This window comes from Pygoscelis adeliae, unplaced genomic scaffold, assembly GCF_000699105.1.
Source record: "Pygoscelis adeliae isolate BGI_AS28 unplaced genomic scaffold, ASM69910v1 Scaffold1, whole genome shotgun sequence".
NCBI lineage: Eukaryota > Metazoa > Chordata > Aves > Sphenisciformes > Spheniscidae > Pygoscelis > Pygoscelis adeliae.
Window position 1 is genome coordinate 5,391,973 of NW_008824051.1, and position 13,404 is coordinate 5,405,376.

At 39.6% G+C, this 13,404-nt stretch overlaps 1 protein-coding gene across 1 annotated transcript; it reads left to right on the plus strand.

Annotated features, from left to right (window-relative positions):
- Positions 1-245: 245 nt before the first annotated feature.
- On the plus strand, positions 246-10,859 carry TAF1A (TATA box binding protein (TBP)-associated factor, RNA polymerase I, A, 48kDa). The gene is made up of 9 exons (XM_009333668.1): positions 246-410; positions 1,637-1,750; positions 3,034-3,232; positions 4,042-4,172; positions 5,040-5,198; positions 6,381-6,447; positions 7,682-7,802; positions 9,190-9,350; positions 10,538-10,859. The coding sequence occupies exons 1-9, from the start codon at positions 312-314 to the stop codon at positions 10,678-10,680; spliced, it is 1,194 nt and encodes a 397-aa protein (XP_009331943.1). The 5' UTR covers positions 246-311; the 3' UTR covers positions 10,681-10,859.
- The last annotated feature ends 2,545 nt before the right edge of the window (positions 10,860-13,404 follow it).

Genomic DNA, 13,404 nt, shown 5'->3' on the forward strand with positions numbered 1-13,404 from the left:
CAGCTGTGTGCTGCTTGTGGAAAATGCCATTTCATTTTATATTTCCAGCTTTTGCCATAGTCTGGCTTCCCTGCAGACTAGTAGGTGCGTTTAACTTCAAAACCATGTAGCTTAAGATTACTTTCTGTAGTGTCTGAGAAAAATCATGTAAGAGAGATACTGAAATGGTAGGCACGTTGTTGTCTGAGTGAGGGCTGTGACAGTTGTGGGCTTGGTTGATTTTTTTGTTTGTTTGTTTAGCATCTTCCCATGAACACAAATTAAACTTCAAGAAGAGCAAGGAAGTGTGTTTAAGTTACATTCAGGATGCCATGCTACAAAAGCAGTGGAAAAGGGCTGCAGAGTTTCTGACCTTCTATGTTGAGTCACTAGAGAAAGACTTTTCTACACAATACATGGGTCCGTCAGAGGTAAGCCAGTGTCCCTTATCAGAGTTCTTTTGCAGTTGAAAAAATAATTGCAAGAAGCATCTGTAATACTTCAGGACCAGCATTTGTCTTAATTAACTAATCATAGGCTCGATTTTTTTTAACTTAAAAAAAAAAGTATCAGAGGTTAAGGCCTGAAAAGTCAGGCAACTTTCATAAACTAAACTAGTTTCTTAAAAAAAAAAAAGACATTGAAGTTTCCAAGAACAAATAAGCAACTATTCAGGTGCTGATGTAGAAACTCCTGGATGGCAGTCTGCAGCAAGTATACCAAACCTCATTATTGGTAATGCTCAAGGCAGCATGCTGTCCAATTACTCGCCAAAAGTCTGCCTCTGCACAGACATGCGTCTGCTGTGGGTTCAACCAATCTTGCTGGAGCTTGAATTCTGCTGAGATCTCACTTTCAGGGGTGCTGAGAATCTACTGTGCTGTCTGATGTTTTTCCTGACAGAGTGCTTAGTGCTCCTGAAAAGTTCTCTGGGCTTGCAGGCTGTTTTTGTGGGGGTTTTTTTGTTTTGTTAATGTAGTCTTCTGAAATGGAAAAGCAGTAAATGTGTTTGCCACTGGTATGCCATCGGTCAGAACCTGTTTGAAAGTTAGTGGCTTATTAAGTCTTTACCAGCTCCTCCAGTACTTACAAAACTCCCTGCAGGTACTGAGATAGAAACAGGAGGAAAGAGATCAGAGTTGTTAAATAAATGAAGTAGAGTGCTTGAATATGGCTAGCCTACTGGAATATTTGGTTACGTGGTGTAGGCAGACCTTGAAAACGAGTGTGGATGGGAAGCTACATCTAATAAGAAATAATCTTTATTACCAAGTTCAAAAAACTATGTATACTTTGTGTCTCAGTGGGAATGTATCAAAGGAAAACGTAAGTTTTCAGTAACTTTGAAACATCCTGTTTTCAGTAACAGGAGGTGAAACCTTCTGACGAATGTAGTTTTCATAAGCTTTGCCGGAGTGCTGCATTTATAATGAGCTGTTGCGAAGCACCCACTGAAGGATTGTGAAAATCCTACTAGATGAATATGTAGGTAACTCTAGCAGTAGACAACACTTAGTATTAATTTTCTATTTGCAATTCCAATGTACATTTTATTCATATGTTACAGTAACTACAAGTTTGATAAGACTGTATGTAATGGTGACTGTTCCCATTTTTTGTACTGAAGTTATTTTTTAATCTTTCCCCCCATTAATAGACGATTTGGAGAATAGGAACTGAAATTCTGTGCCATCATTCCTATAGCAGCATGAAAGAGTTCAACTCTTTCACAGAACAGATGAAAACTTTAGGAGTAAAAAGGTATTTGAAGGTGAGTGTACTTAATGCAGTCTTGATGATTTTCTACATGTTTACCTGAACACTTACGTGAGTATTAGTTTCTGAATATCTCTCTTGAAGTGTATTACTGACAATAGTGTCAAAAGAGATAGTACATCTGAGTTACCAACTGCATGATGATTTAAGGGTTATTCTACACCTAACCGTATCTCATTTGGTCTATATATTTGATCAGATGCGTATTGTCAGTCCTTAGAAATGCTTAGATCCTTTAATTTTTTAATCTGAAACAGTTAAATTCTTTCATGCATGCCCCAGCAACATCTAATTACATGTTAACACCTGCCAAGTTCTGTTTCCAGTCCTTAACTTGGCCACTGTGCTCCTGACTAAACAGTTACACTTAAATTTTGCCATTGTTATCTGCTTACTTTTTGAGTAGCTAATCTGTATATAAAACAGTGGGCCTTACACTGTGGACCCCTGTGTCACCCAGCTGTAGTTTTTTTTCCTGTGGTGGCTCATTCAAATCTATATTGTTTTGGTTTCCTTGACTGTTTCTCACTTGTGACGATGCTTCTGTCTTTCATTCTGTTGTATTTGTTCAAGGCCTTCAACGGAAGTTCTATACAAGAGTTTACTAGAGCTAACTGAAGGTTTAGACTTTTATCTAGTGCCTAGTCAGCATGATAGGGTGGTAGGACATCCCTCTTTCAGGTGTTCTGCAGTTGGGTAGCCAAATGAAAGATCGGCAAATGTAACCCAAATGGATTTCCTCAGGTCATTTGTGGATCATCTTAAATAGGTACAGCACTTGTTAATGGCAAGCAGGTTCTTGAGACAACTGCTTTCTGCTGCCTTGTTAAGTACCACTGGACGTCTACCACCTGATGGGATGGTCCACTGTGGGACTTTATGCACCACAGATTTCAAGAGCTTCAGCCCTTTCCCTTTCCAGGGATACGTCTTTGTACATCAGATATGCTTTTGATTACTAATGTTTCTCTGGCATCTTCAGACAGAAAAAATTACTTAGGTTCTTGGCTCATCTCCCTGCCCTCAGTGACACTTGTTTTCTCCCATCTTTGCATTTTTCTTCAAAATTCCTTGTAAAGATACTGTTTGGATAAAAGGATTTGTGTAAAATGCTCTTCTAATTATAATACTTTACTAACAATGTTTGCAATATTTTTATATGCATGTCAGAAATGAGTCTCTTCTTTCCCTGCACATCTGTGTAGAACTCTGCTGTATTGCTGAGATTCTGTTTATTTATGATGTGAAATGCTGTGGTATGGACTGTTTGAATTGCAGGTTTGTTTAGAGCATGCCTTTCATCTCCTTTGTAATGGACTAATAGATGAAGCTTACCAAAACCTGTCCCTGGCAGAAAGCTGGAGGTTTGGAGAACAAACAGCCATTCAGGATAAAGAAATGAAACTGATTCAGGCTTACAGGGGACTGTTGGACTACTACAGCTGGTCTAAGCAGAAGACCATCCTGTTAGAGCATGGTAAGTCCTAGTGTTGTTTTTTTTATTGAGCTGTAAACTTCAACTTGCTTGCTTGTGCAGACACCATGGTCTGCAATGACAGATTTTCCATGCGGGCTGCTCTTCTGCCTTGATCTGCGTATGAAATGGGGAAGGGAAATACTACACTTCAAAATTTAATGGTATGGATGGTACATAATTCTATATCAGCAATGATGGTGGTGCCAAAATGGCACACTGACCTGCATTTTTTTCTGAAGTGTCCTGAAATGCTATTCTGAAACTTCCCCCCCCCCAAATCACACTTCTTATATCCAGCCAGCATCACCTTAAATAATGATCAAAGGAATGTATTCGCTTATAGCAGTGGCTTAATAGGTGCATAAGTGCTTGCCAGCTGCTAGAATTTTGAATGCTAGCAAAAGCCCCCAAAACTTGTGTTTGAATTTCAGTTTCTTTAAAGATACCTAAGTCGCTACTTGTGTGTGGCATCTAATTCTGCATATACCTGCTGGCTGTGTGTTATCAGTTACCTTGGATCTCCTCTTGCTTCTGTGAAAACTAAGTATTGAATTTGGTTTATGGACCTTGTGCAGGTAGCATCTTGTCTTGAAATACTACCTGTCATGCCCCATGAGTTGAAATTGGGTGATAATAGAAGAGCAGTGAAAATTTCTTGTTTTAATACTGGAGAAACGGGCCTCTCTTCTTAAAAGCTCTCTGACTGGAGTCCTTGCTTAGCAAAATGTGATCATCTCTTAGGTGCATTACTTCAAGATCGCTTTTGATTAGCAGAGCTAACTTTGTGGCATTCTTTCATGTTTTGGTAGGTCAGGATGGATTTGAAGACTTGTCTGTTGAACAGGAAATGCACAGCTACTTTCGGAAGGCAGCAGTGAACTTAAAGGAGATTATTAAAATACCTGGAGTCTGGGATCTTTTTGTGAAATGCTATGTGGATGTAAGGGCATGTTTTACAGATATCTTCCTTTTGTGTTTCCCTGTCTAATTTTCGTGAAGGTGTCTGTCTGGAGCTTTTTTATATGTGTGTGGGTGACAACAAAGTATTTTAAAAGCAACACATCTGTACATGTATCTCACTGGCTTTGATTTAGAGCGCAGTTTACTCCTGGTAGAACTGCAGAGCCTGCACAGAGCACAAAAAGGACTTTATTGCCAAGAAAAAGAAATAGACAAACAGCTTGCATGTTTTGTTTTCATGGTGCTAGTACAGAAATTGGAGCACAGCTGCTTTGTTTAAATTCCTGAAAGCAAGTTCTCTCTCTTTGGCAGAGCAGTGTTTTTCTGGATACACTAAATGTTAAAGACATCAAACATGCGGTCCCTCTGTTCTGTTTTTTAAATATCTGCTTAAAATTAACTTTATTCCTTAATTACAAATTCTAAAATCTCTTTTAAATTATTTACTTTTTGTAAATGTTGATCTGCTTAGAGAAGTCAGAGCTTATGTTGTGGAATTTTCCTTGGTGCTGACAGCTGCCAAGTTCTCTCATTGAGTTCTCTCTTTAAAGACATGGCAGGCTGCTTCAGTGTCTCTTTCCAGTGAGCAAGCGCTGGTAATTCTTTGGCAATTGAATAAGTGTTAAAGGAATTTTCTCCTGTAGCGGCTTCTATGTGTGAATTTTTGTCTATCTGTGATAAGAGAGTAGCCAGTAAAATGAAAATATGCTAGTGTTAGTCTTATCTAATATGCTGCACTCTTAGATACAGACTGTGCTATTGGATAGTTCTGTGGGAGCCCAAAATTAGTTGTAAGAGTTTCATTGCTAATACGTGACAAACTAATGACAGACTTAACTTCTCTTAGTTGTTGGAGTTCTATGGGGACCATAACGAAGCCCGCCAAGTATTAAATGAATATGCCTACAACTCAAAGTTTCCTGCTAATCCCAATGCTCATGTTTACCTCTATCAGTTCCTGAAGAGACATGGTGAATCAAAGAAGTCACTCGTATCTGCACTGAAGGTATATATTATGTAGTGGATTCAGTCTGTCGTCATTCATGTTGCACGGTGGTCTGACAGTTTGGTTCAGTTGAACTCCTGTTACATTATTTACCCTATTGTATTCTTTGTGGAAAGCAGAGGGTTAGAGGAAAGTTAGTGGGAGGGATGCTAATGGGTGGAGCAAACAGTATCCTTTACTGTTTTTGAATGCAAGTCTTTGTTTTGCCTTTAACTGATACATCATATAACTTCTTTAAGTCAGTAAACAAGCTCAGAGAACATATTTATGTGGTTCCGGAAGTCTGTATCAGCACTCTTGTACATAACATGCATTGATTTCTGTTACAGTTTGATCTTTACAATATTGAAGAAATTATTAGATGCTTGCGCTTTCACATAGTGATCTCGTCTAGCAATTAGTTTCTCTGCTTGTTTTCAATGAGCTGTGCATTTAAGCTAAAACAGAAGTTAATTTCTGCTGGCTGTTGGCAGACAAGGCCTTGTTGTATTAAGCTTTTGTATAGTTGCTTTTAAATTCCTGCTTTCCTTGCCCTTGCTCATTGATCTTGGTAGCCTCTTGCAAACAATGTTTTGCAATCTGTTTTGCCACTTGATGGCACTAACGTGCCTTTGTTAGGGCAGATGTTTTAAAACAACAGCTTTGTAAAGTTTACAATTTTATACAGTAGTGTGTATATATATATATATATATAAAATTCCATCTTCTCAGTGCTTTTTAGCAGTGGCTCTATACACTAGTCTCTTACAAGATAGTGACAAATCACAGAACTGGTCTGACAGGTCCAGAAACTGTGGTCCAATGCACGGAGCAGCAGACAGGGGAGCTAGAACTGGCCTAGGAAGGAAATGATGTTGCCTTCTAAAAAGGTGACACTGCATATGGATTTGGGCTGCTCCTTGAGAATGTTGTATTTGTCACATGCAGTGTTTTTTCAGCAGCCATCAAGGTATTTCATCCATTGTGTCACAGAGTAGTGTCACAGATGTACAAAATGGCCCTAGATATTCATTCTTTATATCAAGGTGCTAAGGTACCAAATTATTTAATTTTCCTAACTAAACCACCCAAAACTCTGAAGCCTGTGCTTCTCTTGATCAGGTAGAAGTCTTAAAAAAGTTTTCACATTAAAATAACGTATCTGGGTTTTTTTGTTTTTGTTTTTGTTTGGTTTTTTTTTTGATATTGCATGATATTGTTCCTTCTCATGAACTAATGATAGATTTTAATACAATGCTTCAAAAATCAAGTAAGTCTTTCAATATCTTTGCTCTTTTCCTTTATGTTAATCTCGAATAATATTCTGAAGTTATTCTGCTGCTTTCTTTCTGCTTTTTGAAGTAGTTATGTTAAGGGGGGAAAAAAAACCCAACCCAACTTTCTGATCACAGGAACCTTTAAGTTGGATGTGTGAGCAGGTATCTGCAAACTTCTGTAAACAAATGCCTTTCTCATTTTAAAGGCTGATCAAAGCAAACTGTTGTAAGGCACAGCCAGGATCTCAAAAATAACTCTTACAAATTTTTTTTTGAGGTACCCTACTCTGAATGCCGGGGTCTCTATTTATTTTTTCTTTCTCTGCTGGGGGAATTGAGGTGGACCTATGCCTTAGTTCATTGTTACTGATCAAAGAGCAAAATCTTCCTCCTCTTCAAGCTGGTAGAAAAGTCTTCCAGTCTGGAGACTGTTTTTCCATGCTGATCAATTGCATTCCAAGCTGTGTGTCATCTTGCAACCTAGTATGTTCCAGCAAGGTAGCAGACCGGTGAAATGTTCTTGATTCAAGGTTGTTCTCTCTTCTGCTTTTCCTTTTTGGGAGGGGGAAAAAAAGAACCTCGTGGCTGAAACCTCCTCTTTTCTGTTTATGCATGACACATTTGCTAACTTTTTGTAGCTATCGAGGACAATCTCATTTTTTAAGCCATTTATACTGATTACATAACTTTTCCCACATTTACCTGCTGTGATAGGTCACGTGTTAAGAACTCTGCTGCTACAGAACTGCTGATGTGAAATGTCTGGTTTATTCGTATCAGTCCCAGATTTGATTTTGGGGGTTTTCTTGGTGGCATCTCAGGATTTGAAGTGTTCCAGAGGCACTGTGTTCCCTTCCCATGGGAAGGACATGTCCAACAGCAGTGCCCACTGGAAGCACTGATTAGTGAGCTTTGGAAACAGCAGCTATTGTAAGCGAGGCAGCATGGGATAAGTGAGCGGTCCTACGTGTGCCTCTTGAGTCAGCAGTTTGTGAGCAGGATGGAAGTAGGGACAGAGTGTCTGTGGTATGAGTTGTGTTCTAGAGCCAGGAAGTATTCCTTAACTTTATCTCTTGGAAGAGGCAGAAGGCAGTGGGGGGAATCCTCAATAATAGGGAAAGCAGTGGCATTTGGGGAGGCAGGATGGAGAACTCTCTTTCACTTGTTGCTTACTAATGAGTTCAGCCTGATCTAAGTAATTCATTAATCAGCCTAATCTTTTTCCAGAGAAAAGAAAAAAACGTCGACTGGGGCTAGAAGTTATTTTTGCAGCCTTGGATTATGCTGGCTGGAAGGAAAATGTAAAAGCATGGAGCTGTTTGGCAAGACAGGTGAAACAAATTGTAATGTGAGTATCTCTGATACAATGTGCTGAAAACAAATGTGTCACGTCTCCACCTTTGGGCAATGGACACAGTGACACTGTGTAGCCTTTGTCTTCCTCTGTGGTGAATGGAGTTGTCATCTGGCCTACCCCGAGTTCTGCGGCAGTGCTTGGCTGCAGCGTGCTTTCATTGGGAGGAAAGAAGAAATTATTATTGAGGGGAACCCCAAATTTCCAGTATTATCACTGCTTGAAAAAAGTTGTTGAGGTTTTTTTACCAGGTTACATGCTTATGCAGAAAGAGTTATTCAGATGTTCGGGTAGCATTTGCTGCCCATCACTAATCTCCTTCTTCTGGGGGGTGGGGAAACCAAGTTGTTGAGTCTTCTGCTCTGTTACTACATGTGCATTACTTGAAGCTGGTTTGAGAATTGCTGGGCTGCAATAGGGGCGTGACTGGTACTGTACAGACCGGTGTGTGGTGTAATGGCAGTAGCTGTTACAGAATATAGCCAGTGTATTCTTAAGAGCAACATGCCTGGGGATTGATATGTCCTCGCCAACACTGACAGACACGGCCTCTGATTTCAGAAGGAGCCACCTCAGGCAATCTGCGTCCAGAAGGCCTCTAATGTCTAGACTTTATTTTACCCAACAAACAGGATGTTGTTTTTTAAGCCCTATATATTTACAGTAAATTAATTCAGTACTTAATTTGACCCATTTTGCTGTTTTATTGCCACCTCCACCTACACAGCATCTGCTGTTAAGGTCCAGAAGCTGGTGGATTAAAGCTAGGAGTGTTGTTGCATAGAGTTAGTAAAAATGGTATGACACTCTAACTTTGCCTGCATTTTTGTATTTGAAGACACAACTTCAGAGTATCTTGAAATACACTGAGCATCTTGGTTGTTTTATGGGAATATCGCTTCCCTGTTGTAGGTAGTTTCTATTTCTGAAATGCTTGGTTTAAGGTCTTTATTGCATAACAGTTATTGGATTAAGTATTTGGGATAAGTTAGTCTTTCAGTATGCATAGAGTAACAAACCTTTTCTAAAAACAACCAACCCCCTTCATACTACTAATTTGTTGACAAACTTGAAGAAACTCTTATTACTGTTGACAAACTGGCACACAAGTCAAAGGCTTGCTTCATTTCACACCATAATCTGTGTTATTGCCAAGTCTAAATAAGACTGCTAGAGTTCACCTCCTGCCTCACTAGTGTTGCCAGGGATTAAAAAAAAGGTTATTTCTGTTTAGATTAGTGTTTCAGTCTGCAGTATAAGGTCAGTGTGTCTAGGCTAGCAATTTGAGACTTGTCGCAAGCTGATTATAAAATTCAGTGCCTCCTAATCGTCTTTCCATCCCAATTTAAGCTTTTCTGTAACTTGTTTTACCTTTTTCCAGCTCTGAGAAGCCTCTTGACTGGATCAAGCAAGAGTGGAACTCCAGAAAGGACTGGTGGCCAGCCTTCCATTTTAGCCGTTACTTGGCAAAAAGGAACTGGCAGGAAAATGAAAGCCTTTCATATGAAAAAGCTCTGGTGGCTGGAATCTTACTGGGAAAGGGTAATACTAAATGTTCTTTCCTTTTCACTACATAGAACAGAAATAATGTCTAGTTCTAGCCCTAATGAGACAGGATGCAGCTGATCTACTCCCTGGAAGAAATGCAGTTTCTTTCTTCTAGGAAAGATTGCTGTCTTTGAAGCTGAACATGAGAAAAAAGTGTTTAAATTGGTTTGTATTTCACAGTGAGGCATATTTTGCATAACTTGTCTTATCCTGGTTTAGAGTTCTGATTTATCTGGCCTTGTTGAGAGTCAAAATACGATTTAACTTGTTGTTTAATCTTCAAACCACAATTTCAAAAATGCACAACATGCTTCTGAGTGAATGTTGTGAGGACTGCAGGGAGTTTGCTTGCTGAATGCCAGTATCTCGGCAAGTACTGGATACCAGCTGGTCCTTAAGGACCATGGGGGTGTTGTAATGCAGGGAAGAGGAGTGGGAGGGTGGGTCTTGAGTGAAAACTATCAGTAGTTTGGTAAGAAGGTGAAGATCATGACCTCTTTAGTAGCATTCTTTGCTGCCAAAACCAAGTGGAGTATCAGGCCAAGAAGCAGCTGCTAAATTGAGAATGAGAATATGGTGTGGAGACCATGACCGTGGCTCGTATACCGGTTTGGACTTTTGGTTGATAGGCAACTTGTTTGCTGTCAGCTTTTCTGTAACTTTATTTCCTGGACATCATAAAACAATTTCTCATATTGAAAGTCTTTTTTTTTTTGCTTTCAATAGTATGTTATCAAATGTCTCCCAGCTTTTATTTCTAGATGGCTAATAAAATTGTTCCTGCTCTAATTTTCTTTAATGAAGTTTCTGTGCTTATTGGTGTCAACATGAGTCTCTATTTTCCTTATCCAATGCAATAAGTTAATGTATGAAATCAATGCTGCTTTACACTCTTGAAATTTTACTTTCTATCTATTTGAAAAGTAAAAACAAAAGAAAATATTTTGCAAGACACAGCATAGTTATATACATGTAGAATGTGCTATGGATCAAATGAGGATGACTATTTGATGCTGCAGTTATGTCCCTAATGTGCATGTCTTCAATTATTTTATTACCTTTCGTAACATGCAAACATCTAAGAAAGCTTTCAGTGTTTAAACAGTGAAAGCATTTTGTGTTTGCTTGTATCGTGGTATAACTTACAAGCTCTTTCTTTTTTTTTTTTTTTTTTTGCTTAGATTGCAAGTACTTTAAATATGTGTCACACCAAGGCTGCAAAGCTCAAGTGAAAAGGTTTCGGATACTGAAGAAATTTGTGAATAAGCACAATCCTGTCTACCTGAGAATATCTGGTCTTTCAGATTCCTCTGTACAACCTTGATTAGAAGGTGTCCTTAAGGTTCTTGCTGTATTTTTTCCTCTCCATGAAAGTGACTTCTGTATTGGTGCTATTCTAAAACTTCTAGGCAGACCTTATTGACTCAGTACTAGACTTTAAAATATATTTCTGTAAAAATGCTTTGGTTTGTATTATTTCCTAATAAAATGAATATAAATCAACTGATAAGGTTGAGGAATTTCTTTAATATTAGTCCCATATTTCTCTGTGAAATGCAAACAGCATTGATTTCAAATACATCTTGAAAAATACTTACTGTTGTTATTATTTAGTGGGGAATTTCTGTATCAATAGTATTGTAGGGTTGATCTTCCTTACGTTTAGATGCATAGATGGTGATTTAAATGACTGCTGGAATGTAGTTCAAAATCCATTCAGGACTAACAGTGGCATTTGTAATAGGTGTAGTGTCTTAACCTAGGAACAGTACATGATGTAGTGTGAAAATGCATTCTCAACCCGTAAAGGTTACATAGCTTGCTGCTTATAACTGATCATTTCCTGAAATGTATGGAAAATGGAGAGGCATGTGTCACATTTTTTTTGCATTGTATACTGAGAAGAATTATAGGTTGTGAAGATCTTCTGCAGCTTGTTCAGATAGATGATGCGCTTCAACGTATCCAAAGGCAGTTTTCCCACATGTCATACTTACGGGTTGTGCGTCCAGTTCAGGGATTGCATTCACATCGTTGGTAGGAGAGAGTGAAAGGTTGCTGTAGCTGCATGATGTCTTTGAGAAAAATCTGTTAATCCGTTGTGCTCACAGCTTTCTCCTACGACCTCTGGAAGCAGGATTGCTACCAGGGATCATGTTCTCTCCTGGTGCTAGAACTACCGTGCTGCAGTCAGCAAGTAGAAGAGCAGCACAGTCCCAGCTTTCACATAACTATCTCAAGCATTGCTCTTTCATGTCCTGCAAGAAACTTGCTATTTCCTGACACTGTAGTACTTACACCTGAGACAAACCTGCAGATCATAAATTCTGAGGGGAATTTCCTGTGTAAGTTACTCTGTGCATATGTGTTTTCAAGCTTACGTGTTGTACTTTGAATATGGTAACTCCTAATGGACTGGAATATTCTGCTTTGGCTCTGAATTCTGTGGTCTAGGTTTGGTTTTCTTACGACTTGACATCTTCATCCTGTCTGCAAAACTTCTGTGAGGTTTTTTCCTTCTGTGAAACAAATAGCACATCTCTTCTTCACTGATCTCCTTTATGCAGAGGCAAAGAACTTGTTCAGGGAATCCACATCTTCTGGTCCACGGACCCAGTGTCTGTTGTCCTGTTATTCCACCTCTTGTTCTGGTATTTTTAATATTAAAACCTAACATAACGTCTGCACAAAATTGCAATTCACTTCAGCTCTACCCTCTGCTTTCCCTGTTGTTCCATTCATGTTTTTGATGCTCCTGCTTGTGCTTTCCCGTTTTAAGAATGTCTTTAGTAAAGTTCAAGAAAAGCAAGCTAATGAAGTGTCAGCTGCTTTTAAAGCACGTTAACCCCCTGTGTCCTGACCCACTTCCTCTTCCCTACCACGTCCTCTGTATTCTGAGCAGTTGGCTCGTCCTGGAAACCTGGGCAGGACTTGCCTTAGCTTTCAGAGCAGTGTGAGCATATTGTCAGCACTAAACAGGTGCATGTGTTACCACTGGAGTAGTCCCTGCAGAACCAGAGGATCGATATGCCTTGTACTGGTTTGAATTTACAGTTCTTCAGGGCTTTCTGTAGTTGGTGTTCTTATCTGCGATGGTAAATGGAAAGTTCTGCTAGGTCTTATCTTGTTGCATTTAAAGACTGGCTGGAGGTGGTATGTTGGCTGAAGCCGGGGGGGGAGACACCAAACAAAAAACTGCCCACTGCAAGGAGTCCTTGGGTAATGTGAGCAGTAGGCTCTGCGGGAGGTTATGCGTATTGCCAAATGCGAGTAAAGCTATTCTAGCTTTTCTGCCCTCCTCAGAGAGCAGCAAGGAGTGTTCTTGCCTCCTGGTCCGAAGTATCCAGTAACTGGGAAGTGCAGTTCTCTACACAGGTAAGTGTTCTGAGTTTTTGCAAGTGGCATTTCCCTAGGAAAGGGAGAGAAGCGCTCTACGTTCTCTTAACAGGAATGGGTTGAACTGGTGGATAATGTTAGTTACCCCAAAGAGCTCAGTAATGCTCAAGGAATTAAAAGCATAGGGAACTTGTAGGCTGTAGTTACAAATGAAGAGTATGCGAGTAACCTCACTTATTATCCTTGCTGTTCATTGTGCTTTCGAAATAAGTCAATTGCCAGGGGACACCAAAGTGTAATCCCTTAATTTCAGTGATTGTCTCCAAAGTATGAGAGCAGTAACTGAGATAAGCTGATACTTCAGCAGATTTAAATACTTGGATTTATAATGCTTTATGTCATGACAGTGCTGAATCTTGTGATTGGCGTGTTTCCAGTTCATTGAAGTCTAAGCAGAGACGGTATTGTTGGCAGGCTGTTGGACAATCAAGGTGCCACGAGTTAGTCACAGCAAAACAGGTGATGGTTAAACACCCAGAGGTTTCTTAAAACAGTCATTTCCCAATAAAGACTCTGAGGTGACTTGTAATCGCAGAGTATTCTCAGCTGTTACGTTACACTGGTTATTGTATTGAGGAGCTAGGACTGGGAGCTTTGACTTCCCCCTGAGCCACACGCAGATAGACCCTGGCAGTAAATGGTGACGTGTGGG